Source organism: Cordyceps javanica, chromosome 7, assembly GCF_051103115.1.
Source record: "Cordyceps javanica chromosome 7, complete sequence".
In the NCBI taxonomy this organism is placed as follows: Eukaryota; Fungi; Ascomycota; class Sordariomycetes; order Hypocreales; family Cordycipitaceae; genus Cordyceps; species Cordyceps javanica.
Window position 1 is genome coordinate 2079198 of NC_139301.1, and position 13705 is coordinate 2092902.

At 52.4% G+C, this 13705-nt stretch overlaps 5 protein-coding genes across 5 annotated transcripts; 3 read left to right on the forward strand and 2 right to left on the reverse strand.

Moving 5' to 3' along the window:
* Positions 1-424: 424 nt before the first annotated feature.
* V2A60_010123 (60S ribosomal protein eL24) lies at positions 425-1170 on the reverse strand (the record flags this gene model as incomplete). The annotated part of the gene is made up of 2 exons (XM_083261384.1): positions 425-856; positions 1120-1170. The coding sequence occupies 2 exons, from the start codon at positions 1168-1170 to the stop codon at positions 425-427; spliced, it is 483 nt and encodes a 160-aa protein (XP_083117510.1).
* Positions 1171-1596: 426 nt separating this feature from the next.
* V2A60_010124 (tRNA-specific adenosine deaminase) lies at positions 1597-2923 on the forward strand (the record flags this gene model as incomplete). The annotated part of the gene is made up of 3 exons (XM_083261385.1): positions 1597-1763; positions 1817-2061; positions 2112-2923. 3 exons carry the CDS (start codon positions 1597-1599, stop codon positions 2921-2923), a joined length of 1224 nt encoding a protein of 407 aa, XP_083117511.1.
* Positions 2924-3365: 442 nt separating this feature from the next.
* V2A60_010125 (NAC domain-containing protein) lies at positions 3366-4095 on the reverse strand (the record flags this gene model as incomplete). Its single annotated transcript, XM_083261386.1, has 3 exons — positions 3366-3601; positions 3679-3851; positions 4037-4095. 3 exons carry the CDS (start codon positions 4093-4095, stop codon positions 3366-3368), a joined length of 468 nt encoding a protein of 155 aa, XP_083117512.1.
* Positions 4096-6192: 2097 nt separating this feature from the next.
* On the forward strand, positions 6193-7438 carry V2A60_010126 (glycoside hydrolase superfamily; the record flags this gene model as incomplete). The annotated part of the gene is made up of 3 exons (XM_083261387.1): positions 6193-6278; positions 6338-6630; positions 6699-7438. The coding sequence occupies 3 exons, from the start codon at positions 6193-6195 to the stop codon at positions 7436-7438; spliced, it is 1119 nt and encodes a 372-aa protein (XP_083117513.1).
* Positions 7439-12151: 4713 nt separating this feature from the next.
* Positions 12152-12483, forward strand: V2A60_010127 (uncharacterized protein; the record flags this gene model as incomplete). Its single annotated transcript, XM_083261388.1, has 2 exons — positions 12152-12218; positions 12356-12483. The coding sequence occupies 2 exons, from the start codon at positions 12152-12154 to the stop codon at positions 12481-12483; spliced, it is 195 nt and encodes a 64-aa protein (XP_083117514.1).
* Positions 12484-13705: the final 1222 nt, after the last annotated feature.

Consider the following 13705-nt stretch of genomic DNA (forward strand, 5'->3'; position numbering starts at 1 on the left):
ACTCCTGGTTGTTCATGTTCGCCAGTGGTCCCGTCCCAACGTCGAATGAGCCCCTGTGTAGCAGTGCCACCCTCTTCTGAGAATGAAGGGCGACGCCCAAGGGGTCTGACCATTGCAAAGGAAACCGCCATCGCAGACGTCATAGCTGACACCAGCATCTTCTACTCTCATTTCACACGTCCACTCACGAAAGCCCTTGTATGAATTTGCATTGGTTCGTCATTGCTCAAAAAAAACTACCAATGTACCCTATGCCATTCCATGCACCTGAGATAGAAGAACCGGCCGGAAAGACACAAGAACCACAAATGAGACTCCTTTCATCCCCCAATTCCTCCGCTGCACCCAACCGACCCGTTGAAAATTTTTGTATTTTTCTGTTCCATTTCGATTTTTTTATAACATTTCCACGGCGTTGCTAAATTTATCGGGTACGGGCGGCGGGCTTGCTGGCGGCACCACCCTTGGCACCCATCTTGGAGACCTGGCGAGCGGTCTGGCCCTTGGCGGCACCAGCGTTCTTGGCCTTGTCAGCCTTCTTGGCGGCGGCGGCGGCCTGCTTCTTGTCCTTGGACTCCTTGATGGCGGCGGCGCGGGCGGCGGAACGGGCCTCGGGGCGCATGCCACGGCGCTCCTTGATCACCTCGAGCGAGGCGCCGACGATGCCACGCTGAGCCTTGACGGCGCGGCGGGTGCGCTTCTTGGCAACCTCCTCGGAGATGCCCTTGCGGTGCTGGCGGCGGAACAGGACGGTCCAGGAGATGCGGCGGGGGTTCTTTCGTTGCAGGAACAGAGACTCGGACTTGCCGTTCTGGAAGCGGAAGACCTTGCTGTCACCGCGGACAAAGATCTTACCCTGTTGGAGACACCATAGTTAGCCATCAAAGCGTTTCATCCTCATATATCCATCCATCGTGTCCCGTCACAGATTCGGCAAGCAGTCCTGCAAGAATTCCTCGGCGATAAATTCGAAACGCGCGAAAGAGTTGCGAGGGACCTTGACGTTTCCGCAACCAGCCATCCACCGGACGGACGCAACACTTGGGTTCCTCATCGCTTCTCTCGATCGCAACACCGGGGGATCGCATTGGGACGGGACGGGAAAGGAATTGGTCGTACCTTGCCAGGGTAGATTCTCTGACCCGAGAAGGTATCGTCGTAGGTACGCATCTTGTCGCGGTTGGTGTGTTTGGGCGACAAGTGTGGTGTTGTAGTGGACCGTGGATTTGGCGATGGCAAAAGTTCAAGCACCTGGCGTCTCTATCAATTTCTCAAAATTGGGGAGCGTGTGTGCCCAAAATTACTAAGCAAGCCTAGGGCAGGCGAGCGCGCTTTAGCGCTCCCCAACACGGCTGTATCGGTAATGGAGTCACGTGATTTGAACACCGTTTGGCGATTTGACCCTACGCTTGGCTGACCAATGAAACAGGAGCCTGTCGATGGAAGTCTGCGAGTGGAGCCGCCTGTCCCAATACGGTCGACTTCAATGTAGATGGATGAAAATGCTCCAAGATTTGTTGCCAAGTATCCATCGTTGCTCATTATACATATCTGCTGTAACTGATTTCATCATGGTATGAGATAGGCGCAGAACACATGGCGGCATCTCATGCCAACGTCGTTGCGGAAGCAGTGCTCGCTCAATTCAGCAAGCTCCCAGCCAAGCGAAAACCCAAGGTCCGGGATAACGGCTTACATGAATGGGTGCCGATAAGTGGTATCGTCGCCGAAAGCAATGGAAGCTTCACCTGTGTAACGCTGGCGTAAGCACTTTACACCTTGCTTCACTACATTCAATTACTCACGCGCAAAGTAGCACGGGAATGAAATGCCTGCCGGTGAGCAAGATGCTAGAATGCAACGGCGTCGGCTTACATGACTGGCACGCTGAGATTCTGGCAATCCGCACCTTCAATCGATGCATTCTGGAAGAGTGCACACGGGTGATTGACGGCGGGATATCAGATCTGGTCGAGAGGACAACCACCTGCTCGAGCAGTGCTTGGCCGTTTCGTCTAAGACCTGGCGTCAAGCTCCATATGTACGCCTCCGAGGCGCCATGTACGTTTCGATGCAAACATACCCAGCCGCGGTAGACTAACAAGCAAAAGGCGGAGACGCAAGCATGGAGAACCTGATGGCAGCTCAAGAAGATGCATCGCCGTGGGACGTACCGTCGCAATCAGAGGCTGAGGCCGGCGCGCCGCAGCAGCAGCTACTACTACCCGGACGAGCCTACTTCTCCCAGCTCGGTGTCGTGCGGCGCAAGCCGGCGCGAAGCGACGCGCCGGCCACGCTTTCCAAGTCATGCTCAGACAAGCTCGCCCTCAAACAGTGCACGTCGCTGCTCTCGTCGCTCACCGCGCTGTTCGTCGACCCAAGCAACGCCTACATTGACACCCTGGTCCTGCCGGAGGACCAGTATTGCGCCGCTGCGTGCCGGCGCGCCTTCTCAGCGACCGGACGTATGAGCGTGCTGGCGGCGGGCGAGGCCGCGAGTCATGGCTACGGCTTCCGTCCATTTTCCGTCGCCACGACCACGGCGCAGTTTGCGTACTCGAGACGGGCCGTGCGGTCGCGCTCCTCCGACGATGAGCTCGTCGCGAGCAATCTCGCGGCCGCGTGGTCCTCGTCCGGACTCGAGGAGTCGATCCTCGGTGGCGTCGTCCAGGGGCACAAGCCGTTCCTGCCCAGAGGCGCGAGTCGCGTGTCCCGGCGCAGCATGTGGCTCGCCGCTCGGGAACTTGCGGCCCGTCTCCCAGACCGGCCGGCGTTGCTGGCGCAGCTCACTGCCGACACGTACTGCCGAGTCAAGCAAGGCTCGCTCCTCGAGGCGCGAAATCAGATCAAGGGGCGCGCAAGGGAGGGTGCGCTCCAAGGTTGGGTGCGAAACACGGGCGACGACTCATTTGGCATGGAGTAAAGCGCGAGGAGCATAAAAAACATGACATCAATAAGAGATTGGTATATTCTCAGAATGTAGCTCGTGTCCTGCACATCACAGAAACGAAATATCGAGCTCACATCGCTACTCATGTAGGTCTTCCTCTAATCTCCCTACTCGTTACCCGCGTCAGTCTTGTCAGCCTTGAGTAGGGCAATTGGAAAATAAGAGTTATTCGTTTTTTTTTTTAACTTTTTTAAGCTCCCAGAGTCCCATGTGCGAAAAGAGAAGAAAAAGTACAAGCCGTTTTTATGCTTCCTCCAATCCCCATACTATGCAGTAGCGGAGTTCCGACGCCGAGTGCCAGGTACTCTGTCTCAAGTTCCGGCCACGTAAAAAATCTCCCGCTGCATGAATGACAATTCCCGAGGCCCTTTCTTTCGACAGCGCTTATGCGATATCATGTTTCGGACAGATTGTCTTACTCGACCTTGCTTTCAAAGTTCTCACCCTCGACAAGGTCAGGGATCTCATCATCATCGTCGCCCTCACCACCCTCGGCCTTGGACATGGCCTGGTAGCTCTCGGCGAGCTTGCGGAGGGAGGCCAGGGAGTCGGGGCCGAGCTGGTTGAGGATACCGGGAACGAGCTCGGTGAGCTCCTTGTCCTCGCCGTTGCCGTAGATGGCAAAGGTGTTGGAGGGGACGGAGGCATTGACTGTGGCGGTACGTTAGCGGGTTGCGGCCGCGAACCGGTTTGATGTGCCCTTGACGGTTGATTGTTTGCAAACGTACCCTTGGGGGCCTTGAAGTGGATGACGTTGCCGTCCTCCTTGAACATGTTGACCTCCTCAATGGCCTGGATGGGCTGGGTGTTGAGCTTCTTCAGGGTCTGGAGGAGCTTCTTGTCGTCGGCGCCGGAGCGGGCAGGACCGCGCTTGGCAGCACGGCGGGGAGTGCCCTTGCCACTGCGCAGAAATTACACACGTTAGTAAGCTTCTTCGAATTGATCCGGGAGGTGGTGCATTTTGTCGTCGGCTGCCTCGGCGACGATTGGCCGGTCGTGTGACGGGATATGCTTACCCTGAACCACGCAAGTTAGCGATTCTGTCCGACGACAAAATTTGGGCAGCATTTCTGCTAGAAATTGGACATACCGCTGCGGGCGCTCTGGGCACCGAGCTTCTTGAGACGCTCCTGGATATCCGCCATGTTGACAGTCGTGTAGAGAGGGGGGGTTCGGGAACTATAGAGATTCGAGGCGTAAGCGGCAAAATTCGAGACGCAATGCGGCCGGGCTGTAAAATTCTCCCAAAAAAGTCGAGCGGTCGGTGGGAGCCGGCTATCTGGGGTGGCGCAACGTACCAAAGAGATGAGGGGTAGCTACAGAATGGCCGTCTTGCTCTCGGTCGTCACTATTCGTGATGGTTATGAGTCCAGTCGTTTTTGTGCGTGCCAAGAGTTTTCGCGTGGGGAAAAAGTGTTTCGCCGAGAGGGTCGCTGACCGCACCGCCAAATCTATCGAGGTGGGTGCGCCAACCACAAGGACCCAACTGCCCCCGTTACCTCCTAATATCACGTAGCAGGAAGGATACTGGTATAGATAAATAATTAATTATTCCATCTTTTCCTCTTTGTTTGACTTTTCTCCAAATTTGTATTGAAATTATTTTGAAAATAACTATGATAGAGTAACTTTTTCCTTGGGTTATATCCAAGATTTTTCTTACTATTATTAAGCTGATAAAGATATTATATAAATCATAAAAGATTAGTTAGAATATTTCATTGTTCATTAACTAATCAATTTTAGGCATCTTCCAAGTATTCTCTAAATATTTTATTTTTATTCTAATATTAATTAGCTTATACGTAAGTATCTATTTATTAGACTGTCTTGTGATTACTAAGTATAGGGGTATAAACTGAATATTATATTATATAATAATTACAATAAAAATAAGCTAATTTTTCTCGTTATAACGTATATACTCTTACCTATTTTAGCCTAGGTTTAGAATTAAAGTTATACAGAATTACACTAGCTATACCAGGTACCTTACTAGCCACCCCAGCCACTTTAAACCTTATATAAGGTCATGACGAACCACTTGAATTCGTTCGAGTCATAGACTGGAATAGACCCACATTTTTCGTCTATATAGATCTAGTAATTCCCTATACCTTTTACCATAGAAAAAAGCAAGCTTCTTTACGACACACGCATGAATAGAAGAACGATTTTATCGATTTTACTTCGACCATCCTTCTTACCAAACGATAACCCGTGTTTCCGATCCTTCCACTTCTATTTACTAAGCCTATCGCTCGTTAACCTCTTACACTAAGAAAAAGTGAATACGTATCTTCTATCGTATTCTGTTCTATTTTATCACTCTAATTGCATACGGATACGTAGGTAATTAAACTTCTCTATCTCTACTGAGTATTAGCGTGCTCGATCCCCACGTCAACGTGACAAGGATCGGGCCTAGCTTTAATTTCGGCCCCCTGCCGCCTCCAAACAAGTCGATGGGAACCTCATCTGCGCATAAATCTTCAGACGCACTGAATTGGTTTCATACAAACTACTTGGAAGGCCGGCGGCTATAAAAGCACCGATAATGGCCACTCAGTTTCGACCCAATACCGGTTGGCAAGGGAGGGCCGCCCACGGCGGCCACCACTGCATGACCTGCATAACAATGTGCTTTACTCGCGCTCTCTACCACTGCCGCATACAGACCAGATACTGGGTAGATACATTTAAATTGCAAGTACCGAAATCCTGAGTTGATGCATCAATGCTACCGTGCTCCACCAATGAGCCGATGTCGTCCAAGCAGCGGCACGGCAAGTGCAACAGAGACCAATCCGTACACTTGCAGTGAAGCACTACATCCTGTCTCAGTTCATTTCTACAAAATGGCAAACTTTAAAGTTGCGCGAGTGAGTGTGATGGGCGAGCCCTTTGCCAAGTAGCGCTCATCTTCACTAAATTATGTAGAGTACGATGAAACACTTGTTTTGACCGGTCCTTATTAGTTCAAAACAATTGTAATTAACCCTCCAATTTCAAGTATTGGGTTCGCACTACTCGACAACCGCGCCTACGGTCCTTGTCTCGCAAGGACGCGAATGACCGCGACTGGATGGTGAGGTGGCCTGACTTATGCTCAGGCACCGCGTTGGAAACAAGTATGATGTTGTAAGCTGCAGCTTTTGATTTAAAAACCATTGGCCGCCGCGACTGTTTGTCTTTTTATATCATTCTTCCAGACCAGTTTCAATATATGTAAAGAAGTCACCATGAAGGCTCTTTCCCTCGCACTTTTGGCTTTGGCCGCCACCAAGGCCCATGCTGCTACCAAGCGCTATATCATGTATTTTGACCAGTACGTGCCAGCGATAATGCATGATACCAAGCTCCAAGTACAGATGCTGACAAGTCTAGATGGCACAAGACGAATCTTCCTCCCAAGGACGTCACGGCAGGCGTAAACTATGTCATTGTCGCCTTTGCCGAGGCCAAGGGCTTTAACACTGCCGATGGAACAAACTACAAGCCCTTTATGCCGACCGAAGAGGTCCGCGCGCTCTTTGACGAGGGAACCAAGGTGTGCATGGCGATCGGCGGCTGGGGCGACACAGATGGCTTTGGCGTCGCAGCCGCCTCTGAAGACTCCCGCAAGCGCTTCGCCGAGAACGTCAACAAGACCGCCTCCAGCCTCGGATATGACTGTGTCGGTAGGCCAAATAGCCCTCATGGCCCCTTCCGGCCACGTGTGTGAGAAAAAAAGACTGACACGTCAAAGATGTGGACTGGGAGTACCCCGGCGGAAACGGCGAGGATTACAAGAAGAAACCCAACTCGGGCAAGGTCTCCGAGATCGAGACGTATCCACTGCTGCTCAAGGAGATCAAGACCGCCATTGGCGACAAGGAGCTCTCGATTGCCGTGCCCGGCAAGGAGGTCGACATGATAGCCTACACGGCCGAGAAGATCCCGGAAATCAGCGCCAGCGTCGACTTTGTCAATGTCATGACGTACGACCTCATGAACCGCCGCGATAACGTGACCAATCACCACACCAGCGTCCAGGGATCCCTCGCCACGATTGAGAGGTATCTCGCGCGCGGTATGCCTGCTGAGAAGATGACTCTCGGATTTGCCTTTTACGCAAAGTGGTTCGCGACCAAGTCGTGCGCCCAATGCGACCAGCGGCCCACCGGTTGCCCAACAGCCGTCCTTGAGGATGATCAAGGCAAGGACACGGAGCGTTCCGCGGCCGTCACCTTTGAGAAGGAAAACTTTGAAAAATTCAACAAGGCCGTCAACGGCAGCAAGGCAGACGATGAACAGGGCGGTCAGTGGTACTGGGACGCGACGGAAAAGAAGTACTGGACCTTTGACACGCCCAAGTTCATCGACAGGAAGCTGAACGAGATTGTCAGGGCCAAGAACCTGGGCGGCGTCATGGCCTGGAGCCTGGCCCAAGACAGCTACGACTGGAGCCGCTTCAAGGCGCTACAGAACGGCATGAAGTCCATGTAATGTAAACAGCGAGAATGCAGGAGCGCAGGCCGTCCTCTGCAGGGCATCTTGTATGTACAACATGGCATAGATAGAAGAATCTACTGCAGGGTGTCTTGACGTATCGATGTATCGGCAGCTTTGAAAAGCCCCATGGTATTTGTCTTCTACACCGGCTTTCATTGACTTGCCGAATTTAATAAACACTTGCTGGTGATTCTTTTGGTATGAATAAGGTAGAAACGATGCCGTGGAATACCCATGAATAATCTGCGCATATCGGGAGAAAGCCCGCCGAGTAATTTGCACACTCCAATATGAGATGATGCTGCGCCAGCCCACGGCGACAAGGCTACACTCAGAGAAGACGGCATCTTTGTGGATGAGCTGCGGCACCCTCGAGACGCATCTCATCTCCCGCATCGAGCCTCGTGTGAGAGTGACAGACACGTAACCTGCAGAGGAGGGTATTTCTCCCACGATAACGGGACATGGCTTCGGCACTCGTCGATGGGATGCGATACGCCTGCGGCCAAGTACTGCTCACGAGACGCTTGCACCAACAGCGTCACTGCTACTTACCCAGAGAGACTCGAGGTAGGAGAGAGTTTACAATAGCGTTATATTGAACAGTTACAGGTGGATGCGGCATCTCGCACCTTGACTCGGTCTCCGTTTTCGGGGGGCGGGGGGGGGGGGGAGGCCAAGAGAAACTCCAGCCATCACCCATCTGCCGGCCATGGCACGGAACGGCATCAAAATTCTTTGGCGCAGGACGTCTCTGGCGAATGAGCATCTTGAACAAGGACCTTCTTTATGTGATCAACGGAAAACGGAGAGAAGAGAGAGTCCTCTTTGACCCGACAGGGGGCGACATAGCTCAATGTAGTGTCGAGCAAGACAAAAAGTTTGTTGATAGTGACGCTTGTTTGTTTGTATGTACGCTTGCCATGGTCATAGACCGGCGACGGGGTCCCCAGCGGACAGGCTACGAAATCCGCCAAAGGGCAAACAATTTCGGGCACTTCTCCCAGCCCAGGTTTCCGAATCTTTTTTTTTCTTTATTACTTCAAGATTTCAAAGCTTTGTCACTGAAACAGTTCATCGAACAGCTACGGGCTGAAGCTTCCCAGACGCACCCTGCGTTGCGTCGGTACGGGCGATGCTAGAATCATCCGAGACAAAAAGTCATGCTCCATCTCGGACCCAGTGCTCTCTCCGCGCACATCTAGCTCGCTCGACTTTGCACGGGAGTGTTCTTTTCTCATCTGGATACCCTGTCAAATTTGCCATCACCCCCTTGTCCAGACCACGGAACACGCACCGACTTGCTGCCCGCTGCGTGTCTCTCTCGTCTCTGTTGTCGAGAGATGCCGGCCGGCAAGGAACGGAGGTTGTTGGGCCGTTCTTGACGGGCACTGTTGGCTTCGCACGACACACATGTTCAGGCAACAGCCGCCGTCTTCTTTTGCTCCGTGGCGGCACATTGCACTCGAACACAATATCGACGCAGCAAGACATTATTGCGATCCGAAACATGAGCAGACATCATCATTCTTTCTGCAAAGAAAAGAAGAAAGGAGAATTTTTACATGCCGGGACAGTGTCACTACTACTTGGATGTTTTCGTTACCACCTTCGTCGACAGCGTACACCCCAACAACAGCAGTAGACCAACAGCGTCTTGCGACTGTTTCGAGCCAGGTACTTGGGATGAGTCGCCGCTACGTACCGGGGTACCCTCCCGCTACCGGGTACCCTTTGCACTTTGGTTTTTATGCCTGGGACGCAACAGCGGGACGAGCCGCGCGGTTCTTCCAGAAACGGGCCGGGCGTCGGACGCCTCGTACCGTGCTCACTCCAAGCAGGGTCCGCACACGACGGCCTCCTGCTACTGGTACAGTGCCTCGGTGTAGTCGACCTCATCCCGGTCGATGGTGATGGTGCACTGGGGCCTTGACGGCGTTGCCGTCGGCGTCCGTGTATATGCGGAATATGTGCAAGTACTCTTCGCCGCCCGCCGGGGGGGGGGGGGGGCAGCGAGGACCGGCAGGTCAGGAAACAATCCACGTCGTAGTGGTCAGCGTTGCGTCCTTGGGGACGTCAGTGTCGTAGCAGGCCGTCGTCCATCCGGGCAGTTCGGCGGCGGTGATGCCACAGTAGACCGGCAACAAGTGTGGCCGGCGTAGCTCGCCTTCTGGGCTGACAGATTCAGGAGACGAGAGAGACGACGATGAGTTGTTGCCGGTGTTGTTTTGAGACTATTACCGGTTTCCGTGAGGGTGGCAGAGCTGAGATGTCTAGGTATATCTGGAGTGTGCAGTCGTAACTTGCCTCAGGTCTTCTTCTTCTCCTCTACATCGGAACGCTGTCCGTCTGCTAGGTGAATCGAGACGCAGCACGTTCCACTATCCGTACACTTGTCGACCTTGGCGACTTGGCGTGGCCTGACCGTACAGCTAGCTACTTGGCTGCATGGAGCGCAGCGTCTTGTTTCCCAAACGTTTGCTTCCGGTGGACCGCGATTGTGTGGGCGCGCGCAACTCCAAGTGCTGCAGCAATGTCAAAGAAATTGTTGGCAGCAAAAAAAAAAAGGCCATGACGGTCTTTGCTTGTTGCCCTTGACTCTTGGTGCATATGCAGAGCGGCAGGGAAAGTAATGAGAGCTAGTCACGCAGGGAGGCGGAGGGGGCTGCGTTTGATGGCAAGCTTGCCATGATCCGATGATGTCAAGGTGATTTTGGCAATGACGACTTGAGGGAGAGAGAGGGTGTCTGGTCATCTGCTTGGTGCGTTGTCGTTTTTTTTTTCTTTTGATCAATCGACAATTATTGATTTGGACATGTCATGTCATCTCGCTGGCCAAGTTTTACCCCAAAGAAAGCGTTGCAGCGCTACAAAAGACCCCTCCAACCAATGCACCCCCTCCGCTCCCAAATTAATTACTGTTAGAGTGCAAACCCTCCTTTACGGGTTTGACTCTCTCTCTCTCTCGCCCGCGTGCCCCTCTCCAAATCGCGGCCGTCGATTAATTTGACAGCCGGACGGGCAAGCCACCCCCTGTTGCAATGCGGACATGCTCGGTCAGAACCTACTGGTACTTCGCAGATGGGGCCGTGCCGGGACCGCAGGGTGGCGGTTCGGCGGTCCAACAGTTGATATTTCCGTTGCAACAAAGGGGGCTTGCCAACTCGACGGCAATGACGAGCCCTCCTCCGCCCGGATGGCTTTCACCGACTCTGGCGTCGGCTTTTCTTGGTGAGAATTTTGAAGTCTGTTTGTTTTTTTCTTTCTCGATAGCAGTGCACGCGAGGACGGATATCGACCGCGTTCTACTCATCAGTACTGTATGGCAGTGGTATGCACGATGATGTTCTCCGTAGTACGTGGTGTACGTGGCCTGGTTAGGCCCAGCGCAGAACAACCCAACCCCCGCGGATAGGTAGGGAGGTTACGGCCACGGTTGTAGGTATTGGTCTTGTGAGCCATGGCATGCAGAGTACGATTTTTTTTTCTTCCTTTATTTTTTCTGCTGGGGAAAATGCTTGACTCGGCCAACTGTCCGTCCAGTCATGGATCAGAGCCGCCGACGGCAAGGGAGGGGGGCCGACCCTAGCAGTAAATAGCATTGTCAAGGTCATGCAGCATCGGTCACCTTTTTAGACACACCGGAACGGCTGGTGCCTCAAAAAAAAAGCGTCCAAAGGGCCGATCCATCGCCCTGCCGCTTTGATGAAAGCAAGGAAATCGTGTGGAGAGTCCAAGGAAGAGAGAGGGAGAGTGGGAGAGACGGAAAGAGATGGTCCGATGCCGACCGACATGGAACATGGGGGGAGAACACATGGGAGAGAGATGGGAAGTTGGGAGAACTGAGTCAGTGAGTATAACTTGCTGGTACTTGGCCAAAAGCCAAAAACGAGGTTGTCAGGCCACGCAGACGCAACGCTGCTGGTCGGTGGTGGGCCCATTTCAATGTCGTGACAGAGCAAAGCAAAAAGCAATAGTTTTTTTTTAATGACCTCTCTGGTCGCCTCTTTTTCAAACCCGCAATGGTTCAATGATTTGCCAAGTATAGACATACTGGCCGTCGCAACTCTCTCGCGCCGGCGCCGCCGCTCCACGTCGTGTCCGGTGCGGGACGGGGGGGAAAGAAGGGGGAGGGGGGCTCAGCGCAGACCCGGAACGAGGCGAAGGAAGCTCTTAGTGCGGTGCGTGTGTGGCCCTTTTGGCCCAAATCAAACTAAAAAAGAACCAAAAAAGTATTGGTAAAAAACGGAAACCGACTAATGAGTTGAACTAGTTTATTACTCGGGGTTGTTCATAAGTTTTACCGGGGGGGGAGAGATGGTGGGAGGCAACCTTGCCCCGCTGTACCGCTCTCTGAACGAGCTCTTGGTCATTTTTATTTTATTTTATTTTATTTTATTTTATTTTATTATTTCGTCTTGGTCTTTTGACTATCCGGATTCTTGGAAGCATTCTTCTTTTTAAACAAACATGATTCCCGTTCATTGTTGCAAATTCTTTACTCTTTTGGGTTGGTAGATCAAATTATACATTCATTCCATTCACGGACAAGCACCCTTTTTTTATTGTTATTCGATTTACTTAGATTATTTCATCTTTCCGTCTCGCTCTTCTCTACGCCACCCCTGTCTTCTTTGTCGACGAAAAGCGCTCGACATTGCCAGTTTTCTGTCAACCTTGCTGTACGACCCTTTCCAGACCAAAACAATGCAGACTCACATGCTTCTGTGCTTCGCGCTGGCCGCGCTGCAGACCACCGTTGCAGGCCTACCATGTACGTATTTTGCCCGTCATGATTGAAAAGGAAAAAATCAACTTGTTTCCTCTTCTTCTTCTTCTTCTTCGCATCACAATACATTTTGTTTGCATCAAAACCGGCCCGGGCTTGCTAACGTTTTGAAATGTACTTAGTGAATGGACTCTTCAGCCGCGATAGACTCGCCACCACGGCCAACATCCATATTCCAAGCTCTGCTGCCGCGCGACCTTACCAGGCAGAGGTGGATGCCGCGGATGCCAACGAGGTCTTTGGACAGTAAAAAGACACGTTCAAGTGTTTTTTTTTCTTCTGCGCGGGCCCTTCGTACGTAACCCATCAATGACGACTATACGCACCCTGTGTTGGCGACGACAACGACAACAACCGCGACGACAACGACAACAACCGCGACGACAACGACAACAACCGCGACGACAACCACTTGACGACTACCAAAACGACAAAACGTCAATTTCCTCTTGGTCGTCTCGTGAAACTACGCATGCCTCGTGCAATTTTCTTTTCACCTTTTCATGCCTGATTTAGACCCTATTTTCTTTTTTTGAGAGAGAGAGAGAGACAGAGAGAGACAGAGGGAGAGAGAGAAACATGATGACCGTCGTGTCTCGGACACCCATCAGTTTCCCCATCTCTTTTGCTATTTCTGGCAGCAATGACAGGATAGGAGGATTTTCCGGGTGTGTTGGGGCGACATCAACCAGAGACAACATTATCAAGTACATGCTGGTTGGTTGTCGATCTTGCCCCCCCTCCCCTTCCTTTCCCCCTTTGACCCTTGCATTTGATAGACCTTCTGTACATGGCTGCAGAAGTATAGCATAATACAAATTCCTTCCATGGTAATTGAAAAAAAGCCAGGGGCTGCCGCGCTTGCGTCCCTGCCTCTTTGTGGTCTACATACTCTCTCTCCCCGTGCTTGCTCAGAAAGTGCCGACGCCGAAAGACCAACAGTTTTGGCCGGCCATGGTTAGTAATGGCCCAGACGCCACCGACCCAGCCTATCGGGACTCTTGGACCACCTTTGCTGCTTTCAGCTTCTCAGCCGTTCCGGACTGGCTGGACAAAGCTGACGTGATTCCGACTTGGGCGCACAGCGTCACTTGGCAACCTTTGCACTACCGAGTTGTGGCGTTCAACCTGCCAATCTTGTCTTTGGGGATGGACGACCAGACGGGTACTCAGTAGAGGCGCCAGTTGGTTCAACGAGTTTCCGTTTGTCTCTCTTTGTTTTTTTGCGCAATATTGGCCTTGGCCTCCCCGGTCCCCCCCCCCTCGGCTCGTACGTTGTGGGGACCTGTAACTAGATTCCAAGCTTGTTGTTCCTTTCGAGTCAGTCGTCAGCTTCTCTCACCTCTCCTCTTTCGTGTTAGTGCTTCCCGCGCATCCATCGCCACCCCCCAATGACGCTAGACGGCTACCAAAACCTATCGACTGGTCAGTTTGCATCTTGACACGGGCCCCCTCTCTCTCCCCATGCCATG